General features: G+C 36.9%; 1 protein-coding gene across 1 annotated transcript in view; it reads right to left on the bottom strand.

The window, feature by feature from the left end:
* The window catches only part of COL14A1 (collagen type XIV alpha 1 chain), a 114,544-nt gene that overhangs the window by 21,752 nt on the left and 75,716 nt on the right, over nt 1-17,076 (bottom strand). Inside the window, exons 33-41 of the mRNA XM_041407562.1 lie at nt 14,649-14,791; nt 13,697-13,806; nt 12,331-12,489; nt 8,230-8,307; nt 7,887-7,973; nt 3,144-3,197; nt 2,647-2,742; nt 1,337-1,390; nt 825-878 (exon numbers count right to left, since the gene is read on the bottom strand). Coding sequence (XP_041263496.1) covers nt 825-878; nt 1,337-1,390; nt 2,647-2,742; nt 3,144-3,197; nt 7,887-7,973; nt 8,230-8,307; nt 12,331-12,489; nt 13,697-13,806; nt 14,649-14,791 — 835 coding nt within the window. The remainder of the gene's footprint in view (nt 1-824; nt 879-1,336; nt 1,391-2,646; nt 2,743-3,143; nt 3,198-7,886; nt 7,974-8,229; nt 8,308-12,330; nt 12,490-13,696; nt 13,807-14,648; nt 14,792-17,076) is intronic.

Genomic DNA, 17,076 nt, shown 5'->3' with positions numbered 1-17,076 from the left:
GTTTTGCTACAGGGCTTGGGTTTTTTTATAACAAGGTCAGAAAATCAAAGAATTCCCAGATTTCTCTGAAGTTCAAGTTACATTAATATTTCCAAAAAGAGAATAATGAATATGTAAATCTTGCTCAAATGAAACTGAAAAATTACATTTCATAATGAACTTCTGCTGTAGACAGAAATCTAGTACAATGCTAACAATAACTTCCCAGAGTCTGACTAACAATGAAACAGAAGTCTCCCCAAGGAGACGAAGAAGAGGACTTATAGGCTTAACTGCACAAATGAAAATGAATTTTCTTTTACTGACTCCTAGACAGACTGTAAGTATCTGCAGTTGTTTTACCAGGAGCAGAATAAGGTTGACTAAGTTTTGGTATTATTTTTCACCTTTTCTTCATGTCAACTGTTTCTGCACGTATCATTCTACATTCAATGCTAAATTCCCTTGTAGTTGTCTCTGTTTCATTACTTAGCTAGAAAGCAAATTTAGATCATTGCCTTGGATTGCATACTAATTATACACCATTTAACAACCATTTAGTTTTATATATATAAGCCAAGAGATTAATTGGCAATGCTGAACACAAGTGACATCTACTTCTACCAAACGCATAAAGCACAGGCATCGTGCAGGGCTCCCATCACACATCTCAGCCCTCATCAGCAGACAGAAGGATGTCCACCCTCCTGTGCCCATTGGCACAGAGAGATGACCTCCAGAAAGGACAGAGGTGGCACAAATTATAATAAATCCACCATATTAGGAAACATTTCCCTTACATAATGGGAATAAAACACATGTAAAACATACTCATTTTAGCTTACCCTTTGACCTTGAGCTCCATCTCTTCCTGGTGAACCTGAAGCTCCTGGGACACCCTAAGTATTATAAAAGGAGAGAAAATAATGAGCTCAAATTAACAGAATCCAACTAATTTTCGAGTGAAACCGTATGACATGTTTTGGATAAATGGAACTAGGAAGCTCAATAATGAGTGGCTCAATAATGGGTGGTAATGAATCTCACAGAAGAAATTCAGTAAAGAAGATATTTCTATGAAATGAGAGATGGGTAAACACATATCATTAAAATGCAGAGGGGTTGAGTCTACAGAGACACAATTTCAGCATTAAACAAGAAAGTAACCAACTCTTCAGGCCCAAGTGAAACAGCTGCTGCACACCAGCATACCCTGGATTCCTCCTCTTTCTAAACCCCTGTTCAAACTCACCCCAACAACACATTTCTCAGCAGTTTGTAAAATGTGCCCTAAACAAACAATGATGTCAATTCAACATTCAAACATTGAAGTGACAGGATATACAATAGGGAATACCTGCAGGCCAGGAAAACCAAGATCTCCCTTCTCTCCCTTTTCACCTGGTGGCCCCTGCAAATAAACAATCACACATAGTAAACCAAATACATGGTTACTTTTCTATTTTTAACAGTTCCCTTCAGCTTCTTAAAAAAAAACCAAAACAAAACAAAAAAACCCCAAAGCAACCAGTGAGAAAACAGACTATGTTTCTTTCTGAAAGCAAACATACAGACCCTTATTTGCAAAACTGCAAACGTAGAAGTTATAACATAAAAAATAAAACTAATTTTGAAAGGTTTCATAAGCAACCTGATAAAACTATAACGATTTTGTTACAAAAAAAGGGTAGAGATTTTCTTTTTCCCTTTAAAGGAATTGGTTTCACTTCAGGCCTCAGAAGTATCTCCAATAATGGTGAAAAAAATGGGTTTTCTGTGGAAACTAGGCATGTTCCTATGACACATATGCAAGAGAAGAATATACTTTTCTAGATAATAAATAAACATTAACTTTTATAAAAAAAAAAACAATTTCTCTGTGAAATAACTGCTCTTATAATTATTCTTATTATTCTTTATGACAACATAATCAAGAATATATAGCTTTGGTGAGCCATTATATTTTCCATTAGTACCATATAGACTGGAAAAAAGGATGGAATTTTATTATAGTAAATTTTGAAAAAAAACTAGCAGAAAATAATATATGTATTACTACTTTTCTAGGCTTGTCTGTACCCATCTACTGGAGACATGTACGAAACAAGATAAGTGCTACTTGTTCATTATTCTAACAATGTTTATTTATGATGAAATTCTCTGACTTATTTCCCAACAGCCTTACAAATCCAGGCCTAATCACTTCCTCTGATGATAGATTTTATTATGTAATTAATGTTATTGCTTAATTTTGGCAGAGAATATGGTGTTCTTTCTTGGGTACACTTTTCAAGTCAGAACTGATCTGCAATGAGGTGCACAGCCGGAAAAAGAGAAGATATTAACACTTTGGTCTAGTGCCATGTCACAACCCCCACTGCAATTTATTTTCACTTGACTCCAAGCTTGGATGCTAATACCCAGGTCATATTCAACCTGTAATCAAATACTTTCAGCTGACTAAAAATTCAGTTGAAAATAAAAGAAAACCAGAAATTCTGGCATCGAACCCACGTTTGCTAGAGGTCAAACCCACATCTGTGATTTCACCTCAAATACTGAAATTCAGATTCTGATCACAACAGCAAAAGCTATTTCAGTCCAGTCTAAGCCATTTGCTGTTTAAAAGATCACAGAAAAAATGCCTATTGATTTTTTAAGTCTCACTGGAAGCCCTTGAATAGAAAGTCCACTGGGTCCTTGTGGTCCGGGAGGTCCCTGCGGCCCAGGAACACCAATTTCACCTCGAGGTCCATCTGGTCCCTAAAGTAGCACAGGACATAAGTTAAACTCTTATCATATGGACAAAGGCAGCTTCTGTTTGAAGAATTAAATACCAATAGATTCAAAAACATCTGAAATATGAGTTAACATGATTGAGCAGTTAGGGTTCAATTTAAAACTGTCTAGTTTCTTTATAAACACTAAAAAAAAGGAGGATGATTTATTCTGTGAAAGCAGCATTCTGAATTTTATGTCTTTTATCAAGGAACAAATAGGACAAGTAATTGTTTTGAAAAGAACCACAGTAAATGCCAGTGACATTTCACTAGACTTTTTCCTCAAAAACACCAGAGACAATCTGGAATTCATTTCAAGGTTTCCATGCAGGGATAAACCAAGAACCCATGCAACTGTCAAATGCAGAGTGCTTTAAGAAGTACCTTTGGACCTGGATCACCACGATGACCTTTGGCACCTCTGACACCTGGACCACCCTGTAAAGAACAAGCACGAGACTCACTGAAAACCAAAACTCTCAAACAGAAATGAAATCCAGAGAAGCCCAAACAGATTCTTCCTGTTCCTGAATCAGTGTTCAAGAATCAGTAAATATCCTTCCACGGGAGTAATTAAACTGGAACATACTGAAGTGTGGCCATACACAGGAACAGATTTAAACACAGATGTGACTACTTCTTAGAGCCAAGAATGCACACTACGTAAGAATCAAAATAACACTGAAAGTTATGATATGGATGGAAATGTGGTCATGGGTTCCCTTCCAGTTGCTGAAACCTCCTGCACATCTGTCTGTTCTCACCAAAATCGCATTGTTAAAGGCTGAATTCCCAGAAAGGCCAATGGCATCCTGGCCTGGATCAGACACAGTGTGTCCAGCAGGACCAGGGCAGGGATTGTCCCCCTGTACTCAGCACTGGTGAGGCCACACCTCGAGAGCTGTGTCCAGTTCTGGGCCCCTCACTACAAGAAGGACATTGAGGGGCTGCAGTGTGTCCAGGGAAGGGCAACAGAGCTGGGGAAGGGTCTGGAGCAGGAGTCTGATGAGGAGCAGCTGAGGGAGCTGGGGGTGTTTAGCCTGGAGAAAAGGAGGCTCAGGGGAGCCTTGTCCCTCTCTCCAGCTCCCTGAAAGGAGGCTGCAGCCAGGTGGGGTCGGGCTCTTCTGCCAGGTAACAGTGACACGATGAGAGGAAGTGGCCTCAGGTTGAACTGTGGGAGGTTTCCATTGGATATTATGGAAAGTTTCTTCACAGAAAGGGTTGTCAAGCTTTAGAACAAGCTGCCCAGGGACATGGTGGAGTCACCATCCCAGAGGTGTTTAAAAAACATATACATGTGGCACTTGGGGACGTGGTTTAGTGACAGACTTGGCAGTACTGGGTTAATGGCTGGACTCAATCATCTTGAAGGTCTTTTCCAACGTAAACAGTTCTATAATTCTGTGATTCTAATGACTTAGGGATAGTTTTCAGCAAGGGCAACTCCAGAGCCTACTAGACCTACAACATGGTTTAATTTGGAGCTATTCTTAGGTAAAATGCTCTTTTGGACATTTTTCTCTCTTTTGCTTTCTTCAGCAATGCCAACATCTGCTCATCATTTATTAATCAACTTTTTCTTTTTTTATTAGTATCATCTGAGACACTGGAGTACCATATATCTGTGGATGGCTGCCATAAATGTGTTTTGCAACAACATGTACATGTGCTTGCTGGTCTAGGACAGCATAAATAACTTTTTTTAACATAAATTTCCCTCTTCCCCCATCTGAGTATATTGCCTAATCTCTTGGAATATGAGCTTTACAGGTATTCTGCCTACCATTGTACTCAGAAAGGACCTTGTACAGCTACACACCATAGCTGAATAGAACTCTTAGGGGCTACAATATGTGCTTATAAAAATAACAGAAGTTAAATTAAACAAGAATAGAATAGAAAATGTGCTTATATGCAGTATCCATGAGACTTTAAATAGGAGAAATAACAGAAATGTCTGGAAATCCCAGAGTACTGTTGCCCTTCAGTGAAGGTGCCATGACATGGTCTTCACATGTGTGATCACAGAACAATTCTCCACTACCTCTCCCAGATCCCTCAGACTTCTCTCTTGCATCCCACATCTCTATGGCCACAACTCATTCCACCACGGCCAGCTCCAACCCTAAAATCTCATCCCGTGCTCTCCATGGAACCAAGTTCCAATTGGCAGTTGCAAAATTCCAGATACTCATATTTCTGCATTCCAATCTGCTGTTCTTTCTCCTTCCTCTGCCTTACTCCCAACTCTGAGATAAAAAATTTCCTCAGTGCAATAGCTGCAACTTTTTAACATAAACACAATCACTTTTTTCCCCCCATTTTGTTCTCATAAATAGATTGCATTTTTACTGAGAATATATGCTTAGAAATATCCTGATGCTGAGCCATTAAATGATGTGCTTTCAGATTCATGCTGAAGTTGGTACACTTGTCCATATTCTGAATCTTGCTTGGGAAAAGCACAATTTCCAGAAGAATATTTATTTAAGATGAAAAAATCAGAAGAGGCCCCCTCATTTTTTTTCATAACTTGTTTTGGTGATTATTCACCAGCACTACTAAGCCTGTGTGATCAATTTAATTTTTTTTTTTCTGGCCAAAAATTAATGTTATGCCTTCCCTTAGTTGAAGTTGAATAACTTCAACTTATTTTGAATAAGCCAGTCCTTTCCCCCAGAAATAGGTCTTAATCCACTGTTATCAAGACACCTCCTCATTTCTTTTAGTAGTTAAAACCTATGAAGCACTGAAAGCTTTTTTATTTTTGGCAATTAAACTTCTACAATCCTTCAACAATTTAGTCTCCTTCACCTTCTTCAATTCTGCAGCATTCCTTTCAAATGCAGGCATCAGTTTTTCATGCTATCTCATTTTTACTTTGTGTAGGGAACTTCAGACAGCAGGATCAAATTCTGCCAAAAATGAAGCCATGAAAACATCATCCCATGATGAAAATTGCCAGATCATCTTAACTCTAAACAGCACTTTGTCTTGCCTGAAGTGATGCATTTTCTAAAAGGTTAAAAAATCTTTCTACTTGTCCTAAACAAATGGAAGCATTTTATTTGGAAATTTATTTTATTATTTAGCCTAATGTCTAAAACTGGCTACATGGTAGGATCCTGATTTCTTAAACAGAAGAATCCTTGGCTTGGAGAAAAGTCACATGACATTTTAATGACTTGGAGCTCTCCTGACCAGACATAGCACATATGACTTTCTGACTTTTGGTTGGCGTACAGATGAACACTGAGTTTATTATTTTTGCTTTTTTTTTTTTTTTTTTCAGAACTCTACCATCTAACTGTCTGACAAAAAAGCATCACTTACAATAGGCTGAGTTCCAGAATCACATATTTCCCTGCCTTGGCAGTGATTTTTCTGCTTGATTTTTAAGCTTCCTCTTGTCTGGCACTATGCTATTCAAAACATGATTAATCCTAAATGTAATATATAGAAGTACATTATTTTACTACTGAGTTAAGCCTTAGCAATTCCTGATCCATATATCTTTTGAACTATAGTAATAGACATCCTTCCATCCAAATAATTTTCAAACATTTTTCATTTTACTGTGAAATGTGGTCAAACTACTCCATTTAAGTGACATTTTTATGTGAATTATCCAATTTTTTACAGAACAGAAACTGGATGCTAAAATGTGGGAATTAAAACTTTAATCCATACTCATTTAATAACCTATATTCAAACAGGAGAACAGAGTAATTTCTCCTTGCTCAAGATGCAGCTCTTAAGTGAACTTCCTCTTGAATTTCTTTCCAGCTTTTTGTACCAGAGCCTGAAGAACAGTTCTTGCAGAAAGAACACCCTCTGAGTTGTCAGGAGGATTAATGTCTGCTAGGACCTACTATCTGAAGGTCTTATGTGCAAGTCAATTTTGTTGTTAAACATGCATCTCATGTAATTTGTGTACTTTAACACCAAAAACATTTCCCTTCACTTTCTGCCCTGGCTCTTTCATTTAAAAACATGCCCTTGGAGCATCCAGGACACAGTATGAGACAAGAAATATGCAGTTCAAACTTTTCACAAGAGAGCCTCATCTCAAACTCACTGAGCAAGCAGCCCTAAGACACCAAACATATTTATCTAGTTGTAACAAAAAACTATGACCATTCAGCAAATCTCCCAGCCAGGATTCTTGTCAAACCAAATCAATAATGGACAATCACAGAACCTTTCTAAATTGATAAAAATCAGCCTTGGGATGCAAGATTGAGCTCTCAAAATTTAGTGGGCCTGAATCTCCAATGTCTGGGCTAATTAATTGTCTGAGTTTCCACAAGTCAATAAAGAGAAAGGAGATTTATTCCATCTAAGATACTACACTGACACAGAGGGAAAGTTAAATAACTGTCTTCTACAAGAGACTATCTAGTTCCACATAAGGAATTTAGACATACACTTACTTAACACCTACACAGCAAACTCTTAATGAGTGCCATCAAAATGACACCACTAAGCATATGTAAAAGTTGTAACATTGTACATTTCATCATTCACTGAAAAATTAAAAAAAAAAAAAATTCAACTTTCCACAAAGGCAGATTATTTCATTATTTCTTCCCTTCATGGTTCTTGGATACCTATCTGCCTTTAAGAACTCTCAGAAGAACCTGTACTTCCAGTTCTACTTTGCAATAAATATTTTACTTAGGTAGGGCTTTTAAGACAGAAAAGTCTTCTTTCATCACATACTACACAAGTGGCATTGTCATATTCCATATCTTTAATTGACAAGAATTCTGTAAACTGAGCATTTCAGAAATCTAAACTCCAATCTACATTTAATACATATCTGCTGGAGTAGACCGAGAGAGGTGATTAAAAATTTGAAAATAAATGGCACTACCTATGAGGTACCTAATGATACAGACAGGTAAAAGGGTTCCAGGTCTAAAGAACACCCCAACTGCTTCAGCATAATCCTTCTTTACATAATTCATAGCATCTTCATCATAAACTGAATGGAATTTTATCTCTTTACCAGCACTTGAAAGTGTAATTTAACCTTATGAGTTATACAATGGCAGTATATTCACAGTATTGAAATAAAGGTGGACTATTTGGTACAGTTCAGTACAAAACTGAATAAAACCTTACCGGTGGTCCAGGAGGTCCAAGGGGACCCTTATTGGCTTCTGAACAGGAACAAGCATGAGGAAGGGCAGGGCAATTTTCCTCATCTCTCTATGAAAAGGTTAAGATAGAAGAAGAATGATGTGCAGAACTTCAAATGCTAGGTATTTTATCAATCTAAGACACAGTACTCAAAAGCACCCACTCAATTTAGAAAAATACGTCTAATTGACTTTCAATAGTAAGTAATCCAAGCACAGATGGGCTTTTTCAAAAACTTTTAAGCATCCATTTCCAATAAAACATTTGTCTCAACAAAGTAGAAAATAAAAGGTAAATTCTGCAGTTATCGAAAGAGGTTTCTTACCAAGCCAGGAAGTTCACAGCATTTGTCTCGATTGGCCCATGAGGTAGCACAAATAATGTCAAACATCTGTAACTGCAGCTGTTTCAAAACAAGGGTGATGTACAATATGACTGTTAGATGTAAGATCAGTGCAAAATGGAGCCATCAGCAAGCAAAGCCAACCTGATTCAAGCACTCAGATTAGACAAAGGCTTTTGACTTTGAGCAGCAAGCCACACATATCACACTGAAATTGTAAATCCACTGCTTCTACCAGATGCGTGTCCAACCAACTCATCTGAACTATCAGACATTACATGAATTGAGCAGAGCTGTTCAAGGTTAAATACTGCATGCATTTTTTGACTTTTCGCCCACTCCTTACTTAAATTCCTTATTTTGCCCAATGGTATCTTTGAGTATCTAGCAAAAAAGACATCCAGAGTCAGGCAAAAGAGAGTTTAGCTTCTCTGAATAATTCTTCTTGACCCTCTAGTCTGCTGTTCAGATTTTATCTGGGACAAGGTCTTCTGTAGACTATTACTTATACTGGAGCTGAGCCACAAATAATATTTCTCATTTTTCCAGTTTAATTTTACTTTAGAATATGCCCTCTCTTATCCATATTATCCCCAGGCAATGATAGCTTAAGAATAGGGAAAAGCTTGCCCACCATGTGACAACATTGGGCAGAAAAGAAAATTCCTATCACAGGTCTGGGAACATGGTTTGGACAAGAATTTAATCTGCAAGAACACACACATATGCTAAAAATAATGGCTGCTAGATACTCAGAAACAATATAATAAAAAGGACTCAATGGTAAAACCAATTATCTCTTTTACAATCCTCACTGAACAAAGGGGTCTAGAGAGATGCTTTCTTCTGTTACTATTTCTATTCTTTGTCCATGCCTTGTTTATGTGCATACTGAACAGAGAATGGTATGGAACAGAACATCCCATTAAATTAACCCCACATGTTAAAAAATTCGAGGAACTGCTAGAGACAGAATGCTGGGTTTGTTCCCATTATTTTCAGTGGCATTATTTTAAGATCAGAACAGAGGAATTAATATTAAAATTTTCTTATGACTGCATTGCTTCTAAAGCTGTTAAAATGAACTACATATGTGCACCTTCGGTTTTGCCTCATTTTTTCCTTATAAAAGTAAAATATTACATTTTAAATAAAGGCATACTTTCATATAAATAGACATTCTCCTCATCTGCCAGCAGATTAGCAGGTTTGTAGATTTGCTGTGCTACAGATGCAGACACAATGAGCTGGCACCCTGCAAACCACCTCAGACAGCTGAAGTGCAGCACGAAGGCAGCATCTGGACTCTCAGTTTGGTCCATGGAGACCCACCCTGAGTCCAGCAAGTCTGTGTCCATGTCTGTGTCAAATGGAAGCTGGCTCCACGTGGAGCCACTCAGCCTCCCTCTTTGCTGCACATCTCGAAGCTCCTAACTCCAGGAGGCCCCACTAGTGCAGCAGCAGACAAAAGTGCAGGCACACCCTGCTCTGGGACACAGGAACCTGGGCATTTGCATGACACTGCTGTTAAGCAAATCAGACATCCCAGAAATGGGGTGCAGCAACACCAGAGTTGGTTCTGTAGAGAACACCTTAGCTTCAGAAGTTAAGTTGCATTGCCATTTTGTTCCATCACCCCGTCCATCCCCAGCTACTCTGTTGTCCTGTTCAGTGGTAGGATGACAAAATTTATACATAAAGGTGTGTACATGTATTCACTTTGTCTGGACTAGGCAGTCTGGACATCCATAGGAATAAAGTATGTTGGTGTAAATTAAAGGGCAAACAGACATTTTCTGAAATGCTGTATTCACCAACCAAATGCCGGATGACTCAGTAGCCTTTTTAAAAAACATTATGTAGGTTGCTCTGACTCAAGCTAAAACCCAAAACAAAGTTTCTTTGCTACTCTTAAACATTTATTCATAAGTCTATGCATTCATAGTGATTTTGCTTTCTAAATATTCAGCCCCACAAAAGCAGAATCAGTAAGGTGGAAAAGTCCTCATCTAACCAGGCTACAGCTCTGTAAATTTCTCAACAGACCACGTTAGACAATACCATTAACAGTAAATATACACACAAGCAAACAAGGTTCAAAGAGAAGGAGACATCAATAAAGAGAAGGTCTGTGAATTGTAGATAATGTTTTAAAGTTGGACTTTTCATTAAATTCCACTGAAGGAATAGAAAACATTACTTGCTGCAAGTCCCAGTCAGGTTTCATTGCTCTGGCTACAATACAATCCTGAGATGGTTCATTGAGGAGTGTTAAAAGGCACCTTGAGTGTTAGACACCTTGAGCCTAATCCCCTTTTTGATTTATCTATCTATCTATCTATCTATCTATCTATCTATCTATCTATCTATCTCTGCCTGTTCATTTTACAATTGCACACTGTATATGTTGATGGGAAAGAAAACTCTGGTACAATTATATTTCCTCAAAATTGAAATGTCTGGCAAAACTCAAATGACTGCTCTGTATTGATTTATTTTAAAAATACAATAAAACATTCCAAGAATGTTAAACTGCTCCATGTGAATACAATTAGAACAAAACATCCACAATTTTGCTCCAAAGTAACTGCCTGCTTACTTTTATATAATAAGCATGTCTAAAACTAAGACATCTACTAATCTAGTAGCTGTTCTGAGAAATTCTATCCTGCCTCCTACTAGGTTCCTTTGATGTCCTCCAAATTTTGGAGTAGGAAACCAATTCATTTGTGTCTTAAATGTGACTATTTAAAGAAGTACTGCTGAATATAAATAAATTGTGCAGAATGGAGATTCAGAGGATGGTATTTGGGTGCTTTCTTGATTTGTTTCTAATTTGGTATATATGGTAATACTAGAAGACAGCTTAACCCTACTATAGAATTTTCATCTTCATCTACACATTGCTAATCTTACATTAGCTTTACAGTTCATTTGAACAAAATCAAATTTTTCAGTGAGTGGGCAGTCTGAAGGTCTTTTTTTTATAGATTCCTAGCTTCTAACAAAAGACACATTTTTTTTCCACTTCTTTACAAAGGCTTCTCTAATTCCATGATTTCCTAAGTCTGCCTTTTTCTGTTTCTATTGGAATGTGACTACAAAGGTTTCTCTGTGTAATTGTCTTTCCAGGCTTCATATAATTATTATCCATCAATTTGGGCCCTAAAAGCTCTTTATTTTCATACAGAGACAAAAAATTTTCATACAGAGATGTATTCTGAGGGCTTATTTTTTAGTAAACAAGAGTATTTTCATATACTAACAAGTAAATACATATTTGAAACCTCATTTCTATTCAAATCAATCCTTGGTTCAAGGTTCACATTCTGTGCTAAACTCATTCTAGGGTCAAGAAAGTTCAAGGAAAATTAGCAAACACTACTACGCACAAAAAAAGTCAACCCCCCCCCCAAAAAAAAAAAAAAACCAAAACAAAACAAAACTGAAAGATATGCATTGATTGTCAAGCAGAAAGAATAATAAATTACTGCTTCTAGGAGAATAATTTCAGAGGAATGAATGAGAACTTAAACTGGAGGAGAGGGGAGACCTTTTTCACTTAAAATGTCTTATATTATAAAAGAGCTGGGTATACTAAGATGGGAGCTTTTGGAGACAGCCTCTGCCAAACCAGTTCAATTTTTTCAGTGAACAGACAGTGAATTAAGGGGCAGACAAAGAATCAGAGAGAATAACAGACATGGGGAAAAATTACAAAAAATTTTAAAAAACAAAGTTTAAATAATTCCAGTCAAAGGAGTTATACATGATATTACTCTATGTAATTATTTTTGGAACGCAAGTAATGTCTGAATATATCAACTGTGTTTACATATGTTTTTGAGAATAGAATGTCAACAATAATGATCTTATTATTTCATTAATTAAAATAATAAAAAAACAGATTTTGCCCAAGTTGACAATTACTAGAGGCTTTTGCAGAATTTCTGAAATTCTGGGTCTTTACTATATAAAATATGAATTCACTTGGCTTCAAGTTAAAACTAGCTGCAGAACTCCCAAAATTTTGATTTTTAGGATATTTTAAGTGTTAGAAAGAGTTGTTCCTGTTCCACTCACCGGAGCAGAATTGTCTCTTGGTCCCCTGGATCTCACCATTCTCCCCAGCACTTCTATGCCATCAGAACTAATATTCCCTGCTGCATTAATGGTCTTCTCATCCACTTCCTTGCAGTCAATAATTATCTTGGCCGTGGTCTTGCTGATAACAACATGCAACTGAGCAGAAGAGAAGATGCTTTAACATACAAAGCAGCATATGAGATAAATGTGCTCTTTCCTTGGGAAAAGGAGGGCATTTTTTGAGATGAGCTCCTAACTCCATGTTTGCTAATGGAACTCAAAGAACACTCCAAAGCAAATAACCCAGATGATCTCTAGAGGTCCCTTCCAACCTGAATTATTCTATGATTGTAATCTGTTTCATGAATTTGGTTTATTTTTCTACTTCTGGAACATCTGCAAATAAATTGGCAACTTACATAATTTATTCAATAGATAAATAATTTTTCCCAACAGAAGATCTGCATAATATTCATTTACCACTCAGATCCCACAGAACCTTTGATTTATGTGGTCATTGCTTGTACAGAGCTTTGGATTTCACCATTACAGCCATTCCAGCCAGCCACTTGCAAAAGTCAAAACTAAGCAATAAAATTTAGTTTGTAAATTATACATTGACAGCAAAAGCTGTCATAGTGATGTTTTTACACTGAAAAAAATCAAATCACATGAAATGCAGCACAGAAAGCAGAGCACAACAACTAAATTCTTTCCTTCTGCATTGATCACACTCTGTTGTCCCTCACTGATGCAGCAGAGCCACTCCCAGTAGGGAGGACTAACTACAACTGTCCTGTCCTGAGCAAACTCTCAGGGCTTTTGTTTGTTTTGTTTAGGAAAGATCCAAACACCAGGAAAAAGTCAATGACAAAATTACCCTCTACAACAAATAGGTGCTACAATCCCAACACTGCTTCACTTGCTTTCAGAAAGAATGTTAAAAGTTCACAAATAACAAAAGAAAGTTCAATGTGGCATAGCTCTTAAAATATATTTTAAAATTACAACTGATGAAAAAACAATTTTTTTTCTGGACATTTTGAGTGACACTGCCAATCCAAATTTTAAAAGGAAAAGCTGATTTATTTCTAAATTACTTTTCAAGATATGTATTTTTAAATGAACTGTAAAACACAGGCAAAAAGAATGAGATGAAAATTTAACACATCAGCTTCATGATAAAAACTATTATTTGTTTAATGTTAATCTAATACTGCAAAGAGACATATGACAGTAAGGTGGTGATGCAAAATACCCTTTTTTTGGCAGTAATTGACCTCAAGAAACATTATTTTGAAACATGAAAAACTCACAAGTTTTTATTCAGAGTGCTTTTTTTTTCCCTATTATCATTACTAACCTTATGAAAACTCCCATAAAATATCTTCCTTATTTCAGGACCTTCAAAAGTTACAGTTTGAAAATCTCCTTTGTAGTCATAGTTAAAGAAAGTCAGAGTTTTTCCACCATCTGTGTGAGATCAAAATTAAAAGCTCTGTGTTAAAGTCCTGATACAATATTTGAAAGAGTCGATTTGCACTTAACAAAGCAGACCAAAGATGGCAGCTCAAATGTTAGCAAAACACATTCATAAACAACACACTGACCTGGAAGTAACAAGTTATATCAGAGAAATATATATCAGTTTGACAGAAAAGATGGACCAGCAGTTCTGAGTCTACCTCATCCATGTCTACCTGGTTCTACTCTTTCATTTGTTCTCTGTGAGAGCTGGACAAGAAAAACCCTTCCTCAAGCTGGCTAAATACCTAATTCGCACCTACGTCAAGGTGACAAACTGGCAGCTATGAAGAACAGGTATCACAGGAGCTTCATCTTCTCAACAGTAAAACCTCATAAATTATAATCCCTGTTTCACAATTGTGAAAGTAAAACCAAGCAAAAATGAAGGGCCACCAAGAGTTCATGTCTGTGGTCCTAACTCTGCTTTTCACCAGACTACATTCCTCTACATATTCTCCCACTACCACTGGCTTATATCAAGACAGATTTGATCAGGATCAGATTCAAAGCTCTGGAAATCTTAAAAGCAGATGAGTACCTCACATCACATCAAATTGCATCTAGTATAGATCCTTGGAATCCAGTTTAAAGCAGTTAACTCAAAATTTGACTCTACCTCCAAATGAAACTCAGTTAAACTGAATCTAAAAACCATGCATTAGAGATTACTCCCTGCCAGATTCAGGTGGTGGTTCTGGTAGCAGATTGAAGCATTGGCAGTAATAAAACTAGACACAGAATTAATCATTTGTACAGTTAAAATCACTGATAAAACACAAAGCACATACTATCTAAAATAACTCCAACCAGTGGTTCATATGCTTCGTTTAAAATTTCCCACAGAGCAAAGGGCTCCTGCGGTGTGTCCGGCAGAATCCGAAAGAGAAACGTGATGGTGTAATCAGAAGGGAGACCTTCAGGATGCAAATACCTGTAAGAGAAATAATGTGTTTGAAACTGAAACAACATTAAATCTGGTGATTTACTCATCAGAATTTCACTCAACATGCCTTCTATTACTCTGTATATTTACTTATAAATCAAGACTGAGAGGCGATATAAGTTTCTATAAAATCTACTCAACTTGATAACTCTGAAAGTATGTTTATGAAGAAAGTAAAAGTTATTGTCCCCCTTGAAATTTACAAAATCGACCTTAAAATTTAACTTTTTTTTTATTTATTTGAAGATCAAATCAGAGGTCAGGAAGTAAGTAAAGCTGAAATTAATTATATTCAAAGCTTTTAAAAAACAATAGCCACTCTCAAGACCTTAGAAATTGTCTGATTTAGGAGACAATGGAAATTGCTTGGAAGACCAGTCTCAATAGACATGTCCTTTGTCATTAAACCATTAGAAATTGATTAAAATTAGGAATGGCAGACTGTTATAGGAAGCTTTATAAAATATAGAGAATGGAGTTTATACATTTCAAAGCCAATACAAAAGAAAGTGAAGTCAGAACAGATCACATACTGAAATGCAATCTGGTTTCCTACAATTTATGCAGAAGAAAGAGGAAGTTTATGATATAAAAGAAGTACTTTCTTTTATCTTCTTTATATCAGGACCTTCAAAAGTTACATTTCCAAAAATTCATTATTTCTTACTTCAAGTTGAATTTAACATTTTGTTGTCAAATCCCAAAGTGAAACATTTGGACAAGTGTCTGAGACAACTGACTGTATGTTAAATGTTAATTAGTCTGATTCATTAAAACCATAGTAAGGGGATCTGAAAGAAGACTCAAGAATTATTCAAACAATTTATTTTCCCCAAATATGAAATATTCTTTTTTAAGTGTTTCTGGCACATAGTATCAATCATGCTGAAAAGAGATTTAACACGATATATCATCAATATCTTCTGCACAGTGTCAGTAGATTATTAGATGTGATGTTACACTGCCCATTTCCTATAGAGAAAGAGGGGGAACTCAATAGATAAAAGAAAAAAGCCTTTACAGTGTGTCCATTGTACAGAATGAAAGCAAATTCAATAAGCAGGGTGGGTTAAATGCAAGGTTTGGGGATACAAAGCTCAAAAAGGAGAATAAAATGAATGGCATTCAGTATACAGATGAAGTGACAAAGCCAAGTGGTATTTTTCAGACATACCTGTGGATCATCAAGAGAAAGATGTTCTCTGAACCATGAAAAGGAGTAAAAGTCTAATGAAGCAGTAAGACTGGGCTGGGGTGGCAGCTAGAGGATAGCATATAAAGGCAGCATATCAAATTAGAGAGAAGCAGAAAGAGAAAAAAGTGAGAAGTGTTAATGCCTCAACATTTCCGTTCATCACGGCCCAGGGAGAAACAAAACAAGGAGAATGTGAAGCAGCACCAAGAAGTACAGCTCCAACTGGGACACAACAAGACAATCACATACTCTGATGACACCTAATATAAACCTTCAATTTCCCACTGTTTTTCTTTCTTATTTATCTTAGGTAAAGAATATTTTTCGTTAACCTTCCCACGTGTAATCCATCAGAGCCACTGCTTCTCTCTGGTGCTACTTAAAATGGAGTGGGGGTCTGGACTGAGAGAAACCCAACATAACACAGACACTGCTTATACAAGAAACAGGGCTTCCCTCACTTCCCCTCTGGGAATGACTGTAAAAGTTCAGTCAGGGGATTCTCCATGGCCTCCTCCATAACCCTCCCAAGACACAGACCTTGTGACTGAAAGATGTCCTGCCTCCTAGGAGGGCACTAGATGGGGCTCACACAGATTCACTTCAACACAAGGCTGTTAATCTTCCTTTGTAACCAATGCCTGGACACAGACTGCAGTAGAAGTGACTGAGGACAGCTGAAGCAGGTTCTCATTCTGACCCTTGCTTCAAGGACATGCTGAACTCTCTGAGATTTCAACCTGCATTCCAGAGGCACCCTTCACAAAGTGCTGCAGACTGGAATCTGCCCAGACATGGGCCTGCATGAAATTGCCAGGTGTTACACAGACACAAACCTGAAACAGGCTTGTGGGAAAACTAAAATAGCCAGTGGGCTTACCTAATTTTACCTACAATTGTTATTTTTGAATTAAACTGATTGAAGGGTCAGAGCACCAAACAGTTTTCCTACTCATCAGTATATTGCAGATATACACTAGCACCTCTGCTCTTCTGACTTAAAAATACTAGTAGCTGAAATGAGTAATTGCCTGCACTAGAAAATTATCTTCATGTGTTTTTTGAGTATTTATATGTG

Source organism: Onychostruthus taczanowskii, unplaced genomic scaffold (assembly GCF_017590055.1).
Source record: "Onychostruthus taczanowskii isolate IOZ18803 unplaced genomic scaffold, ASM1759005v1 scaffold27, whole genome shotgun sequence".
Lineage (NCBI taxonomy): Eukaryota > Metazoa > Chordata > Aves > Passeriformes > Passeridae > Onychostruthus > Onychostruthus taczanowskii.
The sequence above is the reverse complement of the archived record's forward strand: the minus strand, read 5'-3'. Positions and strand labels throughout refer to the sequence as shown.